Source organism: Trachypithecus francoisi, unplaced genomic scaffold, assembly GCF_009764315.1.
Source record: "Trachypithecus francoisi isolate TF-2019V2 unplaced genomic scaffold, Tfra_2.0 Lachesis_group5, whole genome shotgun sequence".
Lineage (NCBI taxonomy): Eukaryota > Metazoa > Chordata > Mammalia > Primates > Cercopithecidae > Trachypithecus > Trachypithecus francoisi.
Genome location: NW_022681470.1, coordinates 133,101,510 through 133,120,081, shown reverse-complemented (window position 1 = coordinate 133,120,081; position 18,572 = coordinate 133,101,510). Strand labels below are relative to the sequence as shown.

Here is an 18,572-nt window from a genome sequence, read left to right as displayed (position 1 = left end):
GCAACACAATAGCACCCCTTGCTGCGAGCGCCGGGCCGCACTTCCCCCTCGGATGTATAATAGCACCAACCGGATATTTTTAGATGGGCTTTGAAAAGTCGCAGTGTGCTGAGACCACATACCAGACGCGTGAGGTCACCGGGCCTGGGAGCAGCCTGTGTGCATGGATAATTGGTGCACGGGGTAATCGCAGAACCAGAAAGCCCGCCCTTGGGCAGCCACGGTGGTGGGAGGGGCCCCTCATATCCCAAAGGCGTTCCCTGTCGTATGTCCCCAAGACACCAGGCCTGGCTGTGATATTAGAAGTCACTGCAGAGACTTGTCCCCTGGGTTTAAAGCGAGCACTATGGCTCTTTAGGGTATGAATGTACATTTCTGGGGCACCTCTGCCACAGACCAGGCTTTACACCAAGGTGGGGGGACCCCACTCAGAGAGGACCCGTTTCCTGCTGCAGACACCCCAGGGCAACCAACAGGACTGTCCCCCCCACCTCACCCTCGAGGACAGGCATCCCTTCGCCATCTGCTTATAGTTAGGCCAAGTAAGGGGAGCTTTCTGTGCCCCTTCCTGGGACTTTATTTTAGGGTTTGCCTGACAGATCTCTGAATTGAGCTTGATTGGGAGGAGAGTCTGGTCATGGGACCACATAGGCGAGGCTGGGCTTCGTGCTGTCAGGCACGGAGTAAGGAGGAGGCCCTAGGCCTGGGCACCGGGCCCCAGGCTGAAGCTCATTTCCTGCGTGAGCTCCAGACTATGGCCCTGCAGGGTCCCGTGAGCATCCAAGGAAATGAGGGAGTCGGTGCCTCGAGACTGCAAACTCCAAACAACAACAAAAAACACAGTTCTCCAGCTACCCTCTGGACAGCTGGAAATGAAACCTAGAAAGACCACAGGGATCCCCTCAGCACCTAGAATGCAGCGCACACGGGAGCCTGCATTCTACACAGAAGGGACAGAGGGACCAGTGAGCCCTAACTACCCAGCCCTGCAACCCCCTTTTATTTCCGTCTGTGTACATCAGTGCTTCCCAGCCGGGGTGATTTGGCGATCTCTGGAGACAGTCTTTGGTTATCCCAGATGGCATCGGGTAGGTGGAGGCCAGGGATGCTGTTCAACACTGTGTAGTGCACAGGACGCCCCCATCACACAGGGTGGTTCACCCCCCAAAAGTCCCATAGGCACCCAGGAAAGCCAACTTCACCAGCAGAGCCCCTGGTGGTTCCCGCCCACCGACAAGCCCCCCAGGTTTCATCAGACCCTCCAGAGACTGTTTCAAAGTTCAGCAGGTCAGACCGGACCCAGTGGCTCACACCTGTAATCCCAGCACTTTGGGAGGCCGAGATGGAAGGATCACTTGAGTCCAAGAGCCCCAGACCAACCAGGGTAACATAGTGAGATTCATGTTGACAAAAATCATTTTTAAAATTAGGCTGGGGGCAGTGGCTCACGCCTGTAATCCCAGCACTTTGGGAGGCCGAGGAGGGCGGATCACCTGAGGTCGGAAGTTCAAAACCAGCCTGACCAACATGGAGAAACCTCATCTCTACTAAAAATACAAAATTATCTGGGTGTGGTGGCGCATGCCTATAATCCTAGCTACTTGGGAGGCTGAAGCAGGAGAATCGCTTGAACCCAGGAGGCGGAGGTTGCAGTGAGCCAAGATTGCGCCATTGCACTCCAGCCTGGGCAACAAGAGTGAACTCTGTCTCAAAAAAAAAAAAAAAAACAAATTAGCCAGGCACGGTAATGTATACTTGTGGTCTCAGCTCGTTAGGAGGCGGAAATGGGAGGCTCGCCTGAGCCTAGGGGTCGAGGTTGAGGCTGCAGTGAGCTATGGTCGCACCACTTAAACTCTAGCCTGGGCGACAGAGTGAGACCCTGTCTCCCTGCCTCAAAAAAAAAAAAAAAATCAACAGGTGAGCAAGGCTTATGTGGGGACCCAGTCCCCCCCACCAAAAGCACCCGGCTACTGCCCAGACCCGCTTCTCTGTAGAGGGCCAGGTCATCTCTCTCTCTGGGGCCCCCTCCTTCTCACCTTCCTGCTTGGCTCTGTGCTCCCATGATCTCGAGCTCCTCCCTATTTCCTTGTCCCGTGACCCAAACAGCCAGCTCCTTGAGGAGCGTGACCCGCACACGGGTCCAGCCACCGTACTGTCCAGGCTTCAAACTCTGCCCGAGGCTTTGCAGCTGAATGGAGCCTTCTCCAAGGGAGTATCTGGGCCTTCCATGGTCAGATCCTTTTTTTTTTTTTTTTTTTTTTTTTTGGAAACAGGGTCTCGCTCTGTCGCCCAGGCTGGAGTGCAGGGGCGCAAATGCAGCTGCAGCCTCAACCTTCTGGGCTGAAGCAATCCTCCCACCTCAGCCTCCAAAGTAACTGGAACTACAGGCACCCACCACCATACCTGGCTCTTTTTTTTTTTTTTTTTAATACTTTAAGTTCTGGGATACATGTGTAGAATGTGCAGTTTTGTTACATAGATGTACACATGCCATGGTGGTTTGCTTGCACCCGTCAACCCATCACCTACATTAGGTATTTCTTCTAATGCTATCCCTCCCCTGGCCCCCCACCCCCCACAGGCCCCAGTGTGTGGTGTTCCCCTCCCTGTGTCCGTGTGTTCTCATTGTTCAACTCCCACTTATGAGTGAGAACATGCAGTGTTTGGTTTTCTGTTCCTGTGTTAGTTTGCTGAGAATGATGGTTTCCAGCCTCATCCATGTCCCTGCAAAGGACATGAACTCATCCTTTTTTATGGCTGCATTGTATTCCGTGGCATATATGTACAACATTCGTTTAATCCAGTCTATCATTGATGGGCATTTGGATTGGTTCCAAGTCTTTGCTATTGTAAATAGTGCTGCAATAAACGTACGTGTGCATGTGTCTTTATAGCAGCGTGATTTATAATCCTTTGGGTATATGCCCAGTAATGAGATTGCTGCATACCTGGCTAATTTTTTTTATTTTTTCTAGATTTGGGGTTTTGCCATGTTGCCCATGCTTGTCTCGAACTGCAGGCCTCAAGCCATCCTCCTGCCTCGGCCTCCCAAAGTGCTAGGATTACAGGCATGACCACTGTGCCCAGCCAGTCAGTTGCATTTTTAATGGGACTTCCCCCTTCAGGCTGCCCCGCAAAAGCCTCCACTCAGTGGTCAGCCAGTGTCTTAATCTGTTCAGGCTACTGTCACAGAATATGGTTACACATAGCTTAACTACGGGAGAAATGCGTCATTGGGTGATTTTGTGGTCATGCAAACATCCTAAAGTGAACTTACGCAAACCTAGATGATATAACCTACTACACACTTAGGCTGTAGGTGGTCAGTAGGTTATATACTAATAGGTGTGTTAGTATATAACCAATAATAGGGTATACCTATACAAATAGATGTAGCTGGCTGGGTGCAGTGGCTCACGCCTGTAATCCCAACACTTTGGGAGGCCAAGGCAGGTGGATCACCTGAGGTCAGGAGTTCAAGACCAACATGGCCTCAAACTGTAGTGAAACCCTGTCTCTATTTTAAAATGCAAAAATTAGCTGGACGTGGTAGCTCGTACCTGTAGTCCTAGTTACTGTGGAGGCTGAGACAGGAGGATCACTGGAACCTGGGAGGCAGAGGTTGCAGTGAGCCGAGATTATGCCACTGCACTCCAACCTGGGCAAGAGTGAGACTCGATTTCAAAAAAAGCAAAAACAAATAGGTATAGCCCATTGCTTCTAGGCTGCAAACCTGTATAGCATGTTACCTTACTGAATACTGTGGGCAGTTGTAACACAGTGGTAAATATTTGTGTATCTAAACATAGGCCAGGCCTGGTGGCTCATTCCTGTAATCCTAGCACTTTGCAAGGCCTATGCAGGAGGATCACCTGAACCCAGGAGGTCGAGGCTGCAGTGAGCCAAGATCACACCACGGCACTCCAACCTGGGCGACAGACCAAGATTCTGTCTCTAAATAGATAGATAGACTGGTTACTTTGGCTCACACCTGTAATCCCAACACTTGGAGAGGCCAAAGTGAGCAGATTGCTTGAGCCCAGGAGTTTGAGACTGGCCTGGGCAACACGGTGAAACTTCTTCTCTGTAAGAAAATAAGCCAGGAGGCCGGGCGCGGTGGCTCAAGCCTGTAGTCCCAGCACTTTGGGAGGCCGAGACGGGCGGATCACGAGGTCAGGAGATCGAGACCATCCTGGCTAACACGGTGAAACCCCGTCTCTACTAAAAAAATATAAAAAAATTAGCCGGGCGAGGTGGCGGGCGCCTGTAGTCCCAGCTACTCGGGAGGCTGAGGCAGGAGAATGGCGTGAACCCGGGAGGCGAGCTTGCAGTGAGCTGAGATCCGGCCACAGCACTCTAGCCTGGGCGACAGAGCGAGACTCCGTCTCAAAAAAAAAAAAAGAAAATAAGCCAGGTGTGCTGACACGTGCCCGTAGTCTCAGCTACCTGGGAGCTTGAGGCAGGAGGATCACCTTGAGCTCTGGAGGTTGAGGCTGCAGTGAGCCATGATCATGCCACCACACTCTAGCCTGGGCAACAGAGTGAGACCCTGTCTCAAAAAAAAGATTGGGTGGATGGATGGATGGATGGAAACATAGAAACAGTACAGTAAGAGTACAGTATTATAATCTTATGGGACCACCGTCATGTATGCGGTCCATCATTCGATGGTCATTGCTGTGTAGTGCATGACTGTACCATGTAGACCAGGTGGCTGAAACAACAGAAATATATTCTCACAGTTCTGGAAGTGAGAAGTCCAAGGTGAAGGCTCTGGCAGATTTGGTGTCAGGTGAAAGCCCACTTCTTGGTTCATCCATGGCGTTTTTTCCCATGCCCTCACATGGTGGAAGGAGTGAGGGAGCTCTCTGGGGGGCCTCTTCTATAAGGGCACTAATCCCATTCATGAGGGCCCCATGTAAGTGACCTCATCACCTTCCGAAGACCTTACCTCCTGAACCTATCACCTTAGGCTTAGATTTTAACATATAAAGTTTGTCAGGGGCCAGGCGTGGTGACTCAAGCCTTTAATCCCAGCACTTTGGGAGGCCGAGGCGAGGAGATCACTTGGGGTCGGGAGTTCGAGACCAGCCTGGCCAACATGGTAAAACCCTGTCTCTACTAAAAATACAAAAATTAGCCGAGCGCAGTAGCACGCGCCTGTAATCCCAGCTACTCAGGAGGCTGAAGCACAAGAATCACTTGAACCCGGGAGGTGGAGGTTGCAGTGAGCCGAGATCACGCCATTGCGCTCTAGCCTGGGCAACAAGAGCAAAACCCTGTCTCAAAAAAAAAAAAAAATTTTGGTGAGGGCCACAGACATGAAGTCCATAACAACCAATATCCATCCCCCTGTGGAATGAGGCCTTCAGGAAGATCCTTTCTCTCTATGTCATTGTGTCTCCGGTTTCTGCCTCCCCGGCGTGCTTGGCCACCACCTTCCCCACCCCCTACAATGGGACCTTGGCAATGGCCTTGCCACTTCCTTCACACTGTGGCCTTGCTCTCTCCTCTCCTCCCTGGGCGCCCCAGCCTCTCAAACGGGAACATCACTGCTGCCAGACTTTCCACGTGTGGCATGCCCAGGGTGTGCCCCCTGTCCCTGTGCCCTCCCCTTGCCATGTCACCTCTTCCCCAAACCTAGTGGTCACAAGGACTGGGACAGTGGAACACCAGGCCCCAGGACCAGCTCTGCCGCCTCTCTCTCATCTGCCAGGCCTCACAGCCCACATCCTGCTGGCCTCACCCTATCTTCTTTCTCCCTAAACAAAAGAGCCCCACATCTTCCCCCAGCCACCACCTCTTCCTAGCTTCTCTGTCCTGTGCCAGGCACCTTCCCTGCCTCGAGTTCCCCCCGGGCTCCATCTTAAACACTCTGGAGCAGTAAGTCCCTCATGGGAAGGGGGGGGCACCCCAGGAAGCTGGACAGAGAGTGGGTGTCCCCCATCTTCATTCAGGTGATGGTTACATGGAAGGCCCCAGAGGGTACCCCTGCACACTCCCTGCACTGCACACACTTCCCTGTATGTGTGGACTCGTCGGTACAGAGCAAGAAGATTGTCCTGTGAAAAAGGAATGAAACATTGAGCCACCGTGCCTGTCATCACAGCCCTTTGGGAGGCCAAGGCAGGAGGATTGTTTGAGGCCTGGAGTTCAAGACCAGCCTGGGCAACATAGAGAGGTGCGGTCTCTACAAAAAATTTTAAAAATTAGCCAAGCATGGTGGCCTGCACCTGTGGTCCCAGCTACTTGGGAGGCTGAGGCAGGAGGATTCCTTGAGCCCAGGAGGTTGAGGCTTGCGGTGAGCTATGATTACACCACTGCACTCCAGCCTGGGCGGCAGAGCAAGACCCTGCCTCTTAAATTAAAAAAAAAGAAAGAAAGAAAAAAGAAAAGAAAAAAGAAGCAGCAGCCAGACACAAAAGGCCATACAGTGTATGACCTCATTGACCTGAAATACCCAGAACAGGCAAATCCGTAGAGACAGGAAGCAAATTGGTGGTTGTCAGGGACTAGGAGAGGGAAATGGGGAGGGACTGCTGATGGGGACAGTCTCCTTTTAGGGGGATCAGAATGTTCTGGAACCAGATAAAGGCGATGGCTGCACAACATTGTGAATGTACTAAATGCCACTGAATTGTACACTTTAAAATGGTTAATTGTATGTTATGTTAGTTTTACCCCAATTTTTAAAAAAATTGCTCTTTGAACCCACTTATCTTCCCACCAAACTGTAGGGCTCCTCGAAGGAGCTTCCACATGCCCTGCCTTGTGTCCAGCACTGAGCCCAGAGTCCAGATCAGCCCAAAATTCCTGCTGCAAAGAGCCTAATAGGCAATATTTTCGCCTTTGCAGACTAGATGGTGGTGTCTGTTGCAACACAATTGAATGAGCCTGGCGTATACCAATAAAACTTTGTTGATGGACGCTGAAATCTGAAGAGGTTTTTCACACCAGGAAATATTCTTCTTTGGTTTTTGTTTGTTTCTTGTTTTGCCGTTTACAAATGTGAAAATCATTCTCGGCTCACAGGCAATTAAAAAAACAAGCATCAGACCAGATTTGGCCCACAGGGTGTGCTTTACCCTATCAGATGAATGATTATAACTGAAAATAATTCAGGCAATTGCCATTTTTAATGTCAGAGACTTAAAACTTGAACACCGGCCAGGCACGATGGCTCATGCCTGTAATCCCAGTACTTTGGGAGGCCAAGGTGGGCAAATCACCTGAGGTCAGGAGTTTGAGACCAGCCTGGACAACATGGGAAAACCCCATCTCTACTAAAAATGCAAAAGTTAGCCAGGCGTGGTGGCACACACCTGTCATCGCAGCTACTCAGGAGGCTGAGCCAGGAGAATCGCTTGAACCCGGGAGGCGGAGCTTGCAGTGAGCTGAGATCTGGCCACAGCACTCTAGCCTGGGCGACAGAGCGAGACTCCGTCTCAAAAAAAAAAAAAAAAAAAAAAAAAAAAAAAAAAAAAAAAAAAAAAAAAGTTAAGGCGGGGCATGGTGGTACATGCCTGTGGTCGCAGCTACTTGGAGGCTGAGGCGGGAATATCCCTTGAGCCTGGGAGACAGAGGTTGCAGTGAGCCGAGATCGTGCCACTACACTTCAGCCTGGGTAACAGAGCGAGACCCCATCTCAAAAATAATACTAAAAAGGTTGAAAAATAAAGTTTATTTAGACAACAAATAAATAAAATGATGTTTTTGCAAATTATGTCACAATCTGGCTCATGCCTGTAATCCCAGCACTTTGGGAGGCCGAGACGGGCGGATCACGAGGTCAGGAGATCGAGACCATCCTGGCCAACGTGGTGAAACCCCATCTTTACTAAAAATACAAAAATTAGCTGAGCGTGGTGGCACGTACCTGTAGTCCCAGCTGCTCGGGAGGCTGAGGCAGGGGGATCGCTTCAGCCCAGGAAGCAGAGGTTGCAGTAAGCCAAGATTGCAACACTGCACTCCAGCCTGGGTGATGTTGTGTGACCCTGTCTCAAACAAAAAAAAGAAAGAAAGAAAATGAGCTACTCTCTGCTTACTGGGTAGCCCTGCTTTCCAGAACAGTTAAAGAAAAAATAAGAGGCCGGGGGTGGTGGCTCATGCCTGTAATCCCAGCATTTTGGAAGGCCGAGGCGAGCAGATTGCCTGAGCTCAGGAGTTCAAGACCAGCCTGGGCAACATGGTGAGACCCAATCTCTACTAAAAATACAAAAAATTGGCCAGGCGTGGCAGCGTGCACCTGTAATTGCAGCTACTCAGGAGGCTGAGCCAGGAGAATCGCTTGAACCTGGGAGACAGTGGTTGCAAAGAGCCGAGATCGCACCCTTGCATTCCAGCCTAGGCGACAGAGCAAGAGTCCATCTCAAAAAAAAAGGAAAGAAGAAGAAAAAATAGAGACCGGGCACAGTGACTCATGCACTTTGGGAGGCTGAGGCGGGCAGACTGCCTGAGCTCGGGAGTTCGAGATCAGCCTGGACAACATGGTGAAACCCGATCTCTACTAAAATACAAAAAATTAGCTGGCATGGTAGTGCGCATCTGTAGTCCCAGCTACTCAGGAGGCTGAGGCATGAGAATTGCTTAAACCCAGGAGGCAGAGGTTGCAGTGAGCCAAGATTGTGTCACTCCAGCCCAGGTGGCAGAGCGAGACTGTCTCCAAGAGAAAAAATAGATAAATTGAACAATACAAAATAAAAATAAAGACACAGTGTAAAATGAGAGGAAAGAAAAGAAAAATTCCATCCTTCTGATCTGAAAACCTGCTTTTGATTTCGTTGCAGGCTTTTGGAAACGCCAAGACAGCCCACAACAACAACTCCAGCCGGTTTGGGAAGTTCATCCAAGTCAGCTACCTAGAGAGTGGCATTGTGAGAGGGTGAGTCAGTGTCCCTGCGGTCCCTACTGGTGGGAGCTGGCCCCATGCGCTGTTGCTTCCCGACACACAGATGGGAGTGAGATGTGGAGATCATGGCTGTGCAAATGTTTATGCTTTGTACAGGAAAGCGAGTGTGATTTAAAGTCTTTGAGGTGAAGGTCTGGAGCAGTAGGTTGAGGTAGGAAATGTGGGCAGGGGCTGGGGACAACAGCACAGCCCATTTCTTGTCTTGATAAAGTTTCAAATTTGGTAAGTCTTAGGGGTGTCACAGGCAGTAGGGATGTAGACTCTGGCCTTTGCCAAACATGTGTCCCTTCAGCCAGAAAATGACAGGTACAGAGCAGCAAAGTGAGGTGGTTGTGCATTGGGAATACTGAAGGGTGGGTGGGTGGATGGACTCATGAGGGGATGGATGGATGGATGGATGGATGGATGGATGGATGGTTGGTTGATTAGACAGACAGATGGATTCACAGGTGAATGGATTTTCAGTTAGATGGACAGATTTATGGATGGGTGAGTGGGTGGGTGGATGGATGGATGGATGGATGGATGGATGGATGGATGAATGGATGGTTCGTTGGTTGGTTGGTTAGACAGACAGATGGATTCATGGGTGAATGGATTTTCAGGTAGATGGATGGATAGATTTATGGATGGGTGGATGGGTGGCTGGGTGGCTGGGTGGATGGATGGATGGATGGATGGATGGATAGATAGACGGATTCATGGGTGGATGGATGGATGGATGGATAGATAGGTTAATGAGTGAGTGGATTCATGGGTGGATGGATGGATGGATGGATGAATGGATGGATGGATGATGGATGGATGGATGGATGGATGGATGGATAGATAGGTTAATGAGTGAGTGGATTCATGGGTGGATGGATGGATTCATGAATGGATCTACCCATACACTCATGAATCCATCCATCACAGGTAGATGGGTAGATTCATGGGTAGGTGGATGAGTAAATGGGTGGATTCATATAATGAATGGGTGGGTGGGTGGATGGATGGATGAATGGATGGATGGATGGGTGGGTGGGTGGGTGGATGGATGGGTGGGTGGATGGATGGATGGATGGATGGGTGGGTGGATGAATAGATAGGTGGGTTTATGCATGAGTGGATTCACGAGTGGCTGGATAGATAGATTCATGGGTGGATGGATTTACAAGTAGATGGATAGATTCACAGGTAGGCGGATGAATAAATGGGTACAGTTGTGGGTGTGTGGATGGGTGGATGGATGGATAGATAGACGGATTCATGGGTGGATGGATTCGTGGATGGATAGGTACATGGATTATTCATAGATGGATGGGTAGATTCATGGGTAGGGGGATGAATAAATGGGGAGATTTGTGGATGTGTCAGTTAGCAAATGGATAGATTCATGGGTAAATTGGATGGGCTTGATCAGTGGATGCATGGATCCATTGATGGATAGATGAGTACTTAGATGCCATCTGACAGGGTCCAAGGCCTGGATACTCACAGGGATCTCCCACCTAACTGTAGATTCTCATTTGAGGGGCTGCTGTGTCAATGGGATTTGTAAAGGTCCCAGGATTTTGTCTGTCTGAACCTGACTGATGATCATTTCAACTGATGGTTCATATTCAAGATACAAGCAGGCACATTGTTCTCCTGAACGCTTCCGCCTCTGACTTCATTCTTTTTTCCCACTGCCCAGGTTCCAGTAGGCAGTGGTGTGGGTGAGTGGCCCTTGACAAATGTCAGGGGCTGCTCTGGCCCCTCGGCCTCAGCCCCCACAAGGCAGTCAGTGGTCCCCCAACTCCTACCATCTGCCCACATGGGTGTGCCTGGTTCATCAGAGACACCTGGAACAGCCACTTGTCCCACCTGTCTTCCAGGCCCTGACCTTCTCTCCATGAAGACCCCACCTTTTTCACTTCATATTTTGGGGGTTAAAATACACAATATAAGGCCAGGCATGGTGGCTCACACCTGTAATCCCAGCACTGTGGGAGGCTGAGGCGGGTAGATCACCTGAGGTCGAGAGTTCAAGACCAGCCTGTCCAACGTGGTAAAACCCCCGTCTCTACTAAATTAGCCAGGCATGATGGCAGGCGCCTGTAATCCCAGCTACTCGGGAGGCTGAGGCAGGATAATCGCTTGAACCCAAGAGGCGAAGTTTGCAGTGGGCCAAGATCACCCCACTGCACTCCAGCCTGAGCGACAAGAGCGAAAGCCCGTCTTAAAAAAAAAAAAAAAATTAGCTGGGCATGGTGGTGCATGCCTGTGATCCAGAAATTACAGGTGTGAGCCACTGCACCCAGACACTATGTTAGTTTTTTTTTTTTTTTTTTTTAGACAGAGTTTTGCTCTTATTGCCCAGGCTGGAGTGCAGTGGCGCAATCTCAGCTCACCGCAACCTCCGCCTCCTGGGTTCAAGCGATTCTCCTGCCTCAGCTTCCTGAGTAGCTGGAATTACAGGCATGTGCTACCACGCCCAGCTGATTCTATATTTTTGGTAGAGATGGGGTTTCTCCATGTTGGTCAGGCTGGTCTCAAACTCCCGACCTCAGGTGATCTGCCCACCTTGGCCTCCCAAAGTGCTGGGATTACAGGCGTGAGCCACCGCGCCTGGCCATTTAATTTTTTAAGAAGCCGCCATACTGTTTCCCACAGAAGCCACACCATTTTACCTTCCCATCAGCAGTGCACAAAGGTCCCCATCTCTTATCTTTGATTTTATTTTTCTTCCCATGAGTCCGTCTTTTGCACGATCCTATCTGCCACATTGCAGAGATTTTTAACCCACAGGAAGCATTCAGGGTACCTTGTTGGGAAGATGACACAGATACTGTTGCTACAGTTCCAGGCCTCCCTTGGGGAAAAACTAAACTGCCTCCTTGTCTTGTCTGGGTGTCCAGCTGGCTCTGGACAGACACTACAGGATTGACCTCGCATGGGCACCGCCCCTTTTCCCACAGTATTTCTGTATGCATTTCCTAGGAGAGACTGCCATAACAGTGTACGACAGTGTACGACAACCGTATGGCTGAAACAGCAGGAATTATTCTCTCAACATCCCGGAGGCCAGAAGTCGGATATCAAGGTGTCCACAGGGCTGGTTCCTTCTGGAGGCTCTAGGGGAAGATCCTGGCTACCTCCTCTAGCTTCTGGTGGCTCCCTTGGCTTGTGGCCACATTACTCCAATCTCTGCCTCTGTCTGCAGGTGGCCTGTTTCTCTCCTGTTTTATTTTTTTATTTTTATTTTTTTGGAGACGGAATCTCACCCTGTCGCCCTGGCTGGAGTGCAGTGGTGCTATCTCTGCTCACTGCAACCTGTGCCTCCCAGGCTCAAGCAATTCTTGTGCCTCAGTCTCCCAAGTAGCTGGGATTATAGGAATGTGCCACCACACCCAGCTAATTTTTGTTATTTTTAGTAAAGACAGGGCCTCACTGTGTTGGCCAGATTGGTCTGAAACTCCTGGCCTCAAGTGATCCACCTGCTTTGGCCTCCCAAAGTGTCGGGATTACAGGCGTGAGCCACCACCCCCGACCCCCTCTTCTCTTATAAGAACATTTGACATTGGATTTAGGGCCTTCCTGGATTACTAAGGATGATCTTGACGTCTTTAACTTAATGGCCTCTGCAAAGACCCTTTTTATTTTTTGAGATAGCATCTTACTTTGTTGCCCAGGCTGGAGTACAATGGCATGATTATGACTCACTGCAGCCTTGAACTCCTGGAGTCAAGCGATCCTCCTGCCTCAGCCTTCTGAGCAGCTGGGACTACAGGTGCACACCACCACACCTGGCTAATTTTTTATTTTTATTCCGTAGAGACAGGGTCCCACTATGTTGTCCAGGCTGGTCTTGAACTCCTGGTCTCAAGAAATCCTTCCACCTTGGCCCCCCAAAGCTCTGGGGATTACAGGCATGAGCCACTGCGTCCAGCTCCCTTTTTCCAGATAAAGTCACATCCCCAGGTTCCAGGAAGCGTAACTTCCAGGGCCCGCCATTGGACCACACACCAGAAGGGGTGTCCTGGCCCAGCCCATAGCTAAACGGTTCAGCTTCCCCTGCCTTCCCCAGGGTCCTGTCATATTCAGGACCAGTGGCCCTCTATGGCCAGGTCTCCCAGACCAGCTTTGGAAAGTCATATCTGTGGCCTTGGATTCAGGAAAGGGAGTCCTGCCTCCACCCACAACCTCAGGACTGTGCTCATCCTCGCCCCAGGGAGGGAGGCACGCTTCCCATCCCAAGAATGGCCGCAGCAATCACACAAGGAGCCGGCTCGGACCGGTTCTGCTTCTGCCTACCTTCAGGCAGGTGACACTTCTCCATGCCATTCCCACGAAAGCCAAGGGTTAGGCGTAGTCCAAGCCTCCCTGCCCAGTTCCCCAATTTATGAGGCTGCAGCTTCCTGTGTGTTCAAGGACTCAGTGCCGGAGGAGCCCTGGGTCCCTATAAGACCCATTTATTAGGCCCAGGCCTTGAAAATGATTGGGGAAGGGAAGGGGTCATCATCGGTCAAGCGACATTTTGGTGCTAGACACCCAGTGTGCTAGCCCTGCCATCCTGCCACCGTGGAGCCACGTCCTCTGCCAGACCCGCAGATGCAGCACAGGGAATCAGCAACAGGCTGAGATTGAAGCATGAAGCTCCTTCTAGAAACAGACATAGCCTCCCTCCCCAGGAATGCAGGAAGGTGCTGAAACTGGTTACTAGCCCGGCAAAGGAATAGAAGGAAACATTTTTTTCTCCTATTTGAAAGAAGAGAGGACCCAGGCCAGGCCATCGAAAGTCACCTGTGCATCGTGTGTGTCCCTATGTGAGCCTGCAGACAAAAGACTGCTGTCCTGGGCTGGGCATGGTGGCTCATGCCTGTAATCCCAGCACTTTGGGGTACTGAAGCAGTTGGATCACGTGAGGCCAGGAATTCAAGACCAGCCTGGCCAACATGGTAAAACCCCATCTCTACTAAAAATACAAAATTAGCTGGGTGTGGTGGCGCACACCTGTAATCCCAGCTACTCGGGAAGCTGAGGCAGGAGAACCGCTTGCACATGGGAAGCAGAGCTTGCAGTGAGCCGAGATCATGCCACTGCACTCCAGCCTGGGCGACAGAGTGAGACTCCATCTCAAAAAAAAAAAAAAAAAAGACTGCTGTCCTGGAGAGACAGGCAGGCAGCATTCAGCAGGCCCTGAATCGGGAACCTTGTGCTGTACCCTGGCCCTGCCACCCCTTGGGCACCAGCGGTGTCTCCTGCATAACAGGATAAGCTCAGATGAGGGTGATCTGGAGCCCCCGGTGAGCTCACACGTCTAGTGATGGCGGATCCCGTGATAGACCGGCCCCACCAGACTCAGCCAGCCCCAGCTGGTGTGAAGCGATCCCACCTGGCCACCCGCTTCCCACAGGACCCTGGGCAGCACGTAGTCTCACCAAGCCTCGGCTCCTTGTCCACTCCTCAGGAGCCACCGTGCCTGACCCAGCGTGTAAGAGGAGTCCCTGAGAAATATATCAAATGATGCCTGGAACGTGTTTGTCCTCGAAAAAACATTCACTGCCACTGCTTTTAGCATTGAGAGATATTTGGGGCTGCAGAGACACCCTACTGCCTGTGCTGGCACCCTCAGACTCAAGGTCCCACATGATGCCAGGTGCCTCCTGAGGGACCTCTGATAATTTAATTTGGAGGAAACACCTTAACTGCTTGGCACAGAGAAAATGATTGGCAAGGCCAGGAGCAGTGGCTCACACCTGTAATCCCAGCACTTTTGGGAGGCCGAGGCGGGTGGATCACCTGAGTTCAGGAGTTCGAGACCAGCCTGGCCAACATGGCGAAATCTGTCTCTACTAAAAATACAAAAATTAACTTGGCGTGGTGGTGGGCACCCGTAATCCCAGCTACTGGAAGGCTGAGGCAGGAGAATTGCTTGAACCCAGGAGGCGGAGGTTGCAGTGAGCGGAGATCACGCCACTGCACTCCAGCCTGGGCAACAAGAGCAAAACTCCGTCTAAAAAAAGAGAAAAAGAAAATGATCGGCAGACGGCAGAACACCAGACCGTATGGATACAACCGAGTATTGATGGGTATCACAGACCCTGGGCTTCCAAGGACACTGTGACAAAATTGGAGAGGAGGCCCCAGACCCAGAGAAGGTACCTGCAAATCAGAACCAGGAAAGGACTTGCATCTAGCATATAGAAAGCATTTATAGCTCAAGGATAGGACCAACACCCCAATAAGAAAACCACAAAAGAGGTCAATGGATACTTGATCAGAGAAGACCTATGAATGGCCAGGCAGCACGTGAGAAGATGTTCGGCATCATTGGTCATCACGGAAATGCAAATCCAAACCACAGTGACAGGCCAGATGCATGGCTCATGCCTGTAATCCCAACACTTCAGGAGGCTGAGACAGGTAGATCACTTGAGGCCAGGAGTTGTAGACCAACCTGGACAACATGACGAAACCCCGTCTCTACAAAACTACAAAAATTAGCCTGTAGTGCCAGCTACTCGGGAGGCCGAGGTGGGCAGATCACTTGAGCCCAGGAGGACAAGGCTGCATTGAGCCATTATTGTGCTACTGCACTCCAGCCTGCACAACAGAGCAAGATCCTGCCTCAAAACGAATGCTGCAGTGGCTCACGCCTGTAATTCCAGCACTTTGGGAGGCTGAGGCAAGTGGATCACCTGAGGTCAGGAGTTTGAGACCAGCCTGACCAACATGGAGAAGCCCCATCTCTACTAAAAATACAAAATTAGCCAGGCATGGTGGCACATGCCTGTAATCCCAGCTACTTGGGAGGCTGAGGCAGGAGAATCGCTTGAACCCAGGAGGTGGAGGTTGCAGTGAGCCAAAATCGCGTCACTGCATTCCAGCCTGGGCAACAGAATGATACTCCATCTCAAAAAAAAAAAAAAAAAAAAAAAAAAAAGCCCACAGTGACATACCACTGCACCCCCACTAGGATGGCTAGAATAAAAAAGACAGTGAATAACAAATATTGGCCAGGCGTGGTGGCTCATGCCTATAATCCCAGCACTTTGGGAGGCCAAGGCGTGCAGATCACTTGACATAGGTCAAGAGTTCGAGATCAGCCTGGCCAACATGACAAAACCCCACCTCTACTAAAAATACAAAAATTAGCTGGGTATGGTGGCACATGCCTGTAATTCCAACCACTCTGGGGGCTGAGGCAATATAATCACTTGAACCCGGGAGGCAGAGGTTGCAGTGAGCCAAGATTGTGCCATTGCACTCCAGCCTGAATGACAGAGCGAGACTCCATCTCAAAAAAAAAAAAAATCAATATTAACACAATACTAAAATGTAATGTTTTATTCTTTCTCTTTTTCTCTTAATGACAGAGCTGTCGTCGAGAAATATCTGCTTGAAAAGTCTCGCCTGGTGTCTCAGGAGAAGGATGAGAGGTAGGAGAACGTTTTCCTGGGAATCTCTGAATGCCACGCCATGTTTGCGTTTCCTCTTACAGAAGAGAGAAGCAAAGCAAATGTCCTGAGGTCGGAAGAACTCGGGGAGGGCGTAGAGGCTCTCACAGGATCAGGGCCTGCCCATCCATCTTCTCCCCAGACCTGCTCCTGTGGCCTCACACTTTGTCCTCATACCTCCCAAGCCACCTTTGTGTGCCTCCCTGGAGGTTTTATCCCCAGTACGTGCTCAGATGTCTGCACAAAATATACTTAAGATTGGAAGCATTTCTCAGGCATGGTAGCATGTGCCTGTAGTCCCAACTATTCAGGAGGTCTAAGCGGGAGGATCACGTGAGTCCAAGAGGTTGAGGCTGCAGTGAGCTAGACACCACACTTCAGTGTGGGCAATAGAGCAAGTTTGTCTCTTTGTTTTTGTTTGGTTGGTTGGGGTTTTTTTTTTTTGGTTTGTTTGTTTGAGTCAGAGTCTTGCTCTGTCACCCAGGCTAGAGTGCAGTGGTGTCATCCCAGCTCATTGCAACCTCCACCTCCTGGATTCAAGCGATTCTCATGCCTTAGCCTCCCAAGTAGCTGGGATTACAGACGTGCACCACCACGCCCGGCTACAGTCCTTGTCTCTTTAAGAAAAAAAAAAAAAACAGGCCTGTAGCAGTGGCTCACACCTGTAATCCCAACACTTTGGGAGGCCTAAGCGGGAGGATCACATGAACCCAGGAGTTCGAGACCAGCTTGGTCAACATGGTGAAATCCTGTCTCTGCAAAAAAAAAAAAAAAAAAAATTAGCTGGGCATGGTGACACACACCCGTAGTCCCAGCTACTTAGGAGGCTGAACTGGGAGGATCACTTGAACTCAGGTGGTTGAGGCTGCAGTGAGCTGTGATCGCACCATTGCACTTCAGCCTGAGCAACAGAGCAAGACCGTATCTCAAAAAAAAAAAAAAAAGAAATATTTCCGATTGACAAGTAAGTGAGATGTACACCCACCCACCTCCAATCCTCCGGAAATCTATTTGCTCAAGATGCTCATTTGTTTCTTTTTGTTTTTTTAAGACATAAGAACTGACTGACTGTTTTAAATCTGTACATATTTGAGGTGTGCTCTCCAAAGCCATGTTAGTAGTGGTTTGCAGAGTAGCTATTGCTTGGCCTCCAAAAACAACTGTGTTCCTCCCAATTTTGACCTGTAGGAACTACCACGTGTTTTATTATTTGTTACTCGGGGTCAGCGAGGAAGAGCGCCGAGAATTTCAGCTCAAGCAGCCTGAAGATTATTTCTACCTCAACCAGGTAAACAGCCTCAAGCCCCAGTCACAAACGCCACCTCTGTTCCCAGCTTCAAGCTGTTTATGCATAGCCGGGAAGTCAGAGGCAGCCTGCCCTGGCCCCCAAACCCGCTCCCAGAAGGCAGCATTAAAAGAACCCATTCATTCCCCTGGTCCTGGGGCCCTGCCCCGCTAGCTCCAGCCAAAATCACTCTGGCACGCCACCCTCGCCGGCCCAGGAATGCCCAAAGTACCGACGCCTTTGTTTTCCAGCATAACTTGAAGATTGAAGATGGGGAGGACCTGAAGCATGACTTTGAGAGGCTCAAGCAGGCCATGGAGATGGTGGGCTTCCTCCCCGCCACCAAGAAGCAGTAAGCGTGTGGGCCCCGGGGACCATCCCTCAGAGCGTACAGGGGGCGCACATGTCCCTTACCAGTCACTCTGAGGTCTAACCTGCAACCCAGTGAAAACGGGCAGGCAGTGTCCTGAACAGAGCTGCCATAGGGAGTGTGGCCCAATAGCAGTGAGCACATGAGAAGCCATTGGTCATTAGGCGATCTAATTAAAGGTAATGTGAACATACTTAACACTGCCGAACTGTACCCTTAAAAATGGTTTGGCCAGGCGCCAGGTGGCTCACTCACGCCTGTAATCCCAGCACTTTGGGATGCCAAGGTGGAGGATTGCATGGGCCCAGGAGTTCAAGACCAGCCTGGGCAACATGGTGAAACCCCATCTCTACAAAAAATAAATAAAATTAGTCAGGCATGCTAGTGCACACGTGTGGTCCCAGCTACTTGTGACGCTGAGGTGGGAGGATCACTTGGGCCAGGGAGGAAGAGGCTTCAGACAGCCATGATCACACCACTGAACTAATCACGCCACTCTAGGTGACAAAGCGAGACCCAGTCTCAAAAACAAAAATAGTTTAAAGAATACTGGGTGCGGTTGTTCACACATGTAATCACAGTGCTTTG

General features: G+C 50.5%; 1 protein-coding gene across 1 annotated transcript in view; it reads left to right on the top strand.

Moving 5' to 3' along the window:
- The window catches only part of MYO9B (myosin IXB), a 133,221-nt gene that overhangs the window by 57,010 nt on the left and 57,639 nt on the right, over window positions 1-18,572 (top strand). The window contains 4 exon segments of the mRNA XM_033199749.1: window positions 8,787-8,881; window positions 16,249-16,311; window positions 17,518-17,617; window positions 17,866-17,966. Coding sequence (XP_033055640.1) covers window positions 8,787-8,881; window positions 16,249-16,311; window positions 17,518-17,617; window positions 17,866-17,966 — 359 coding nt within the window.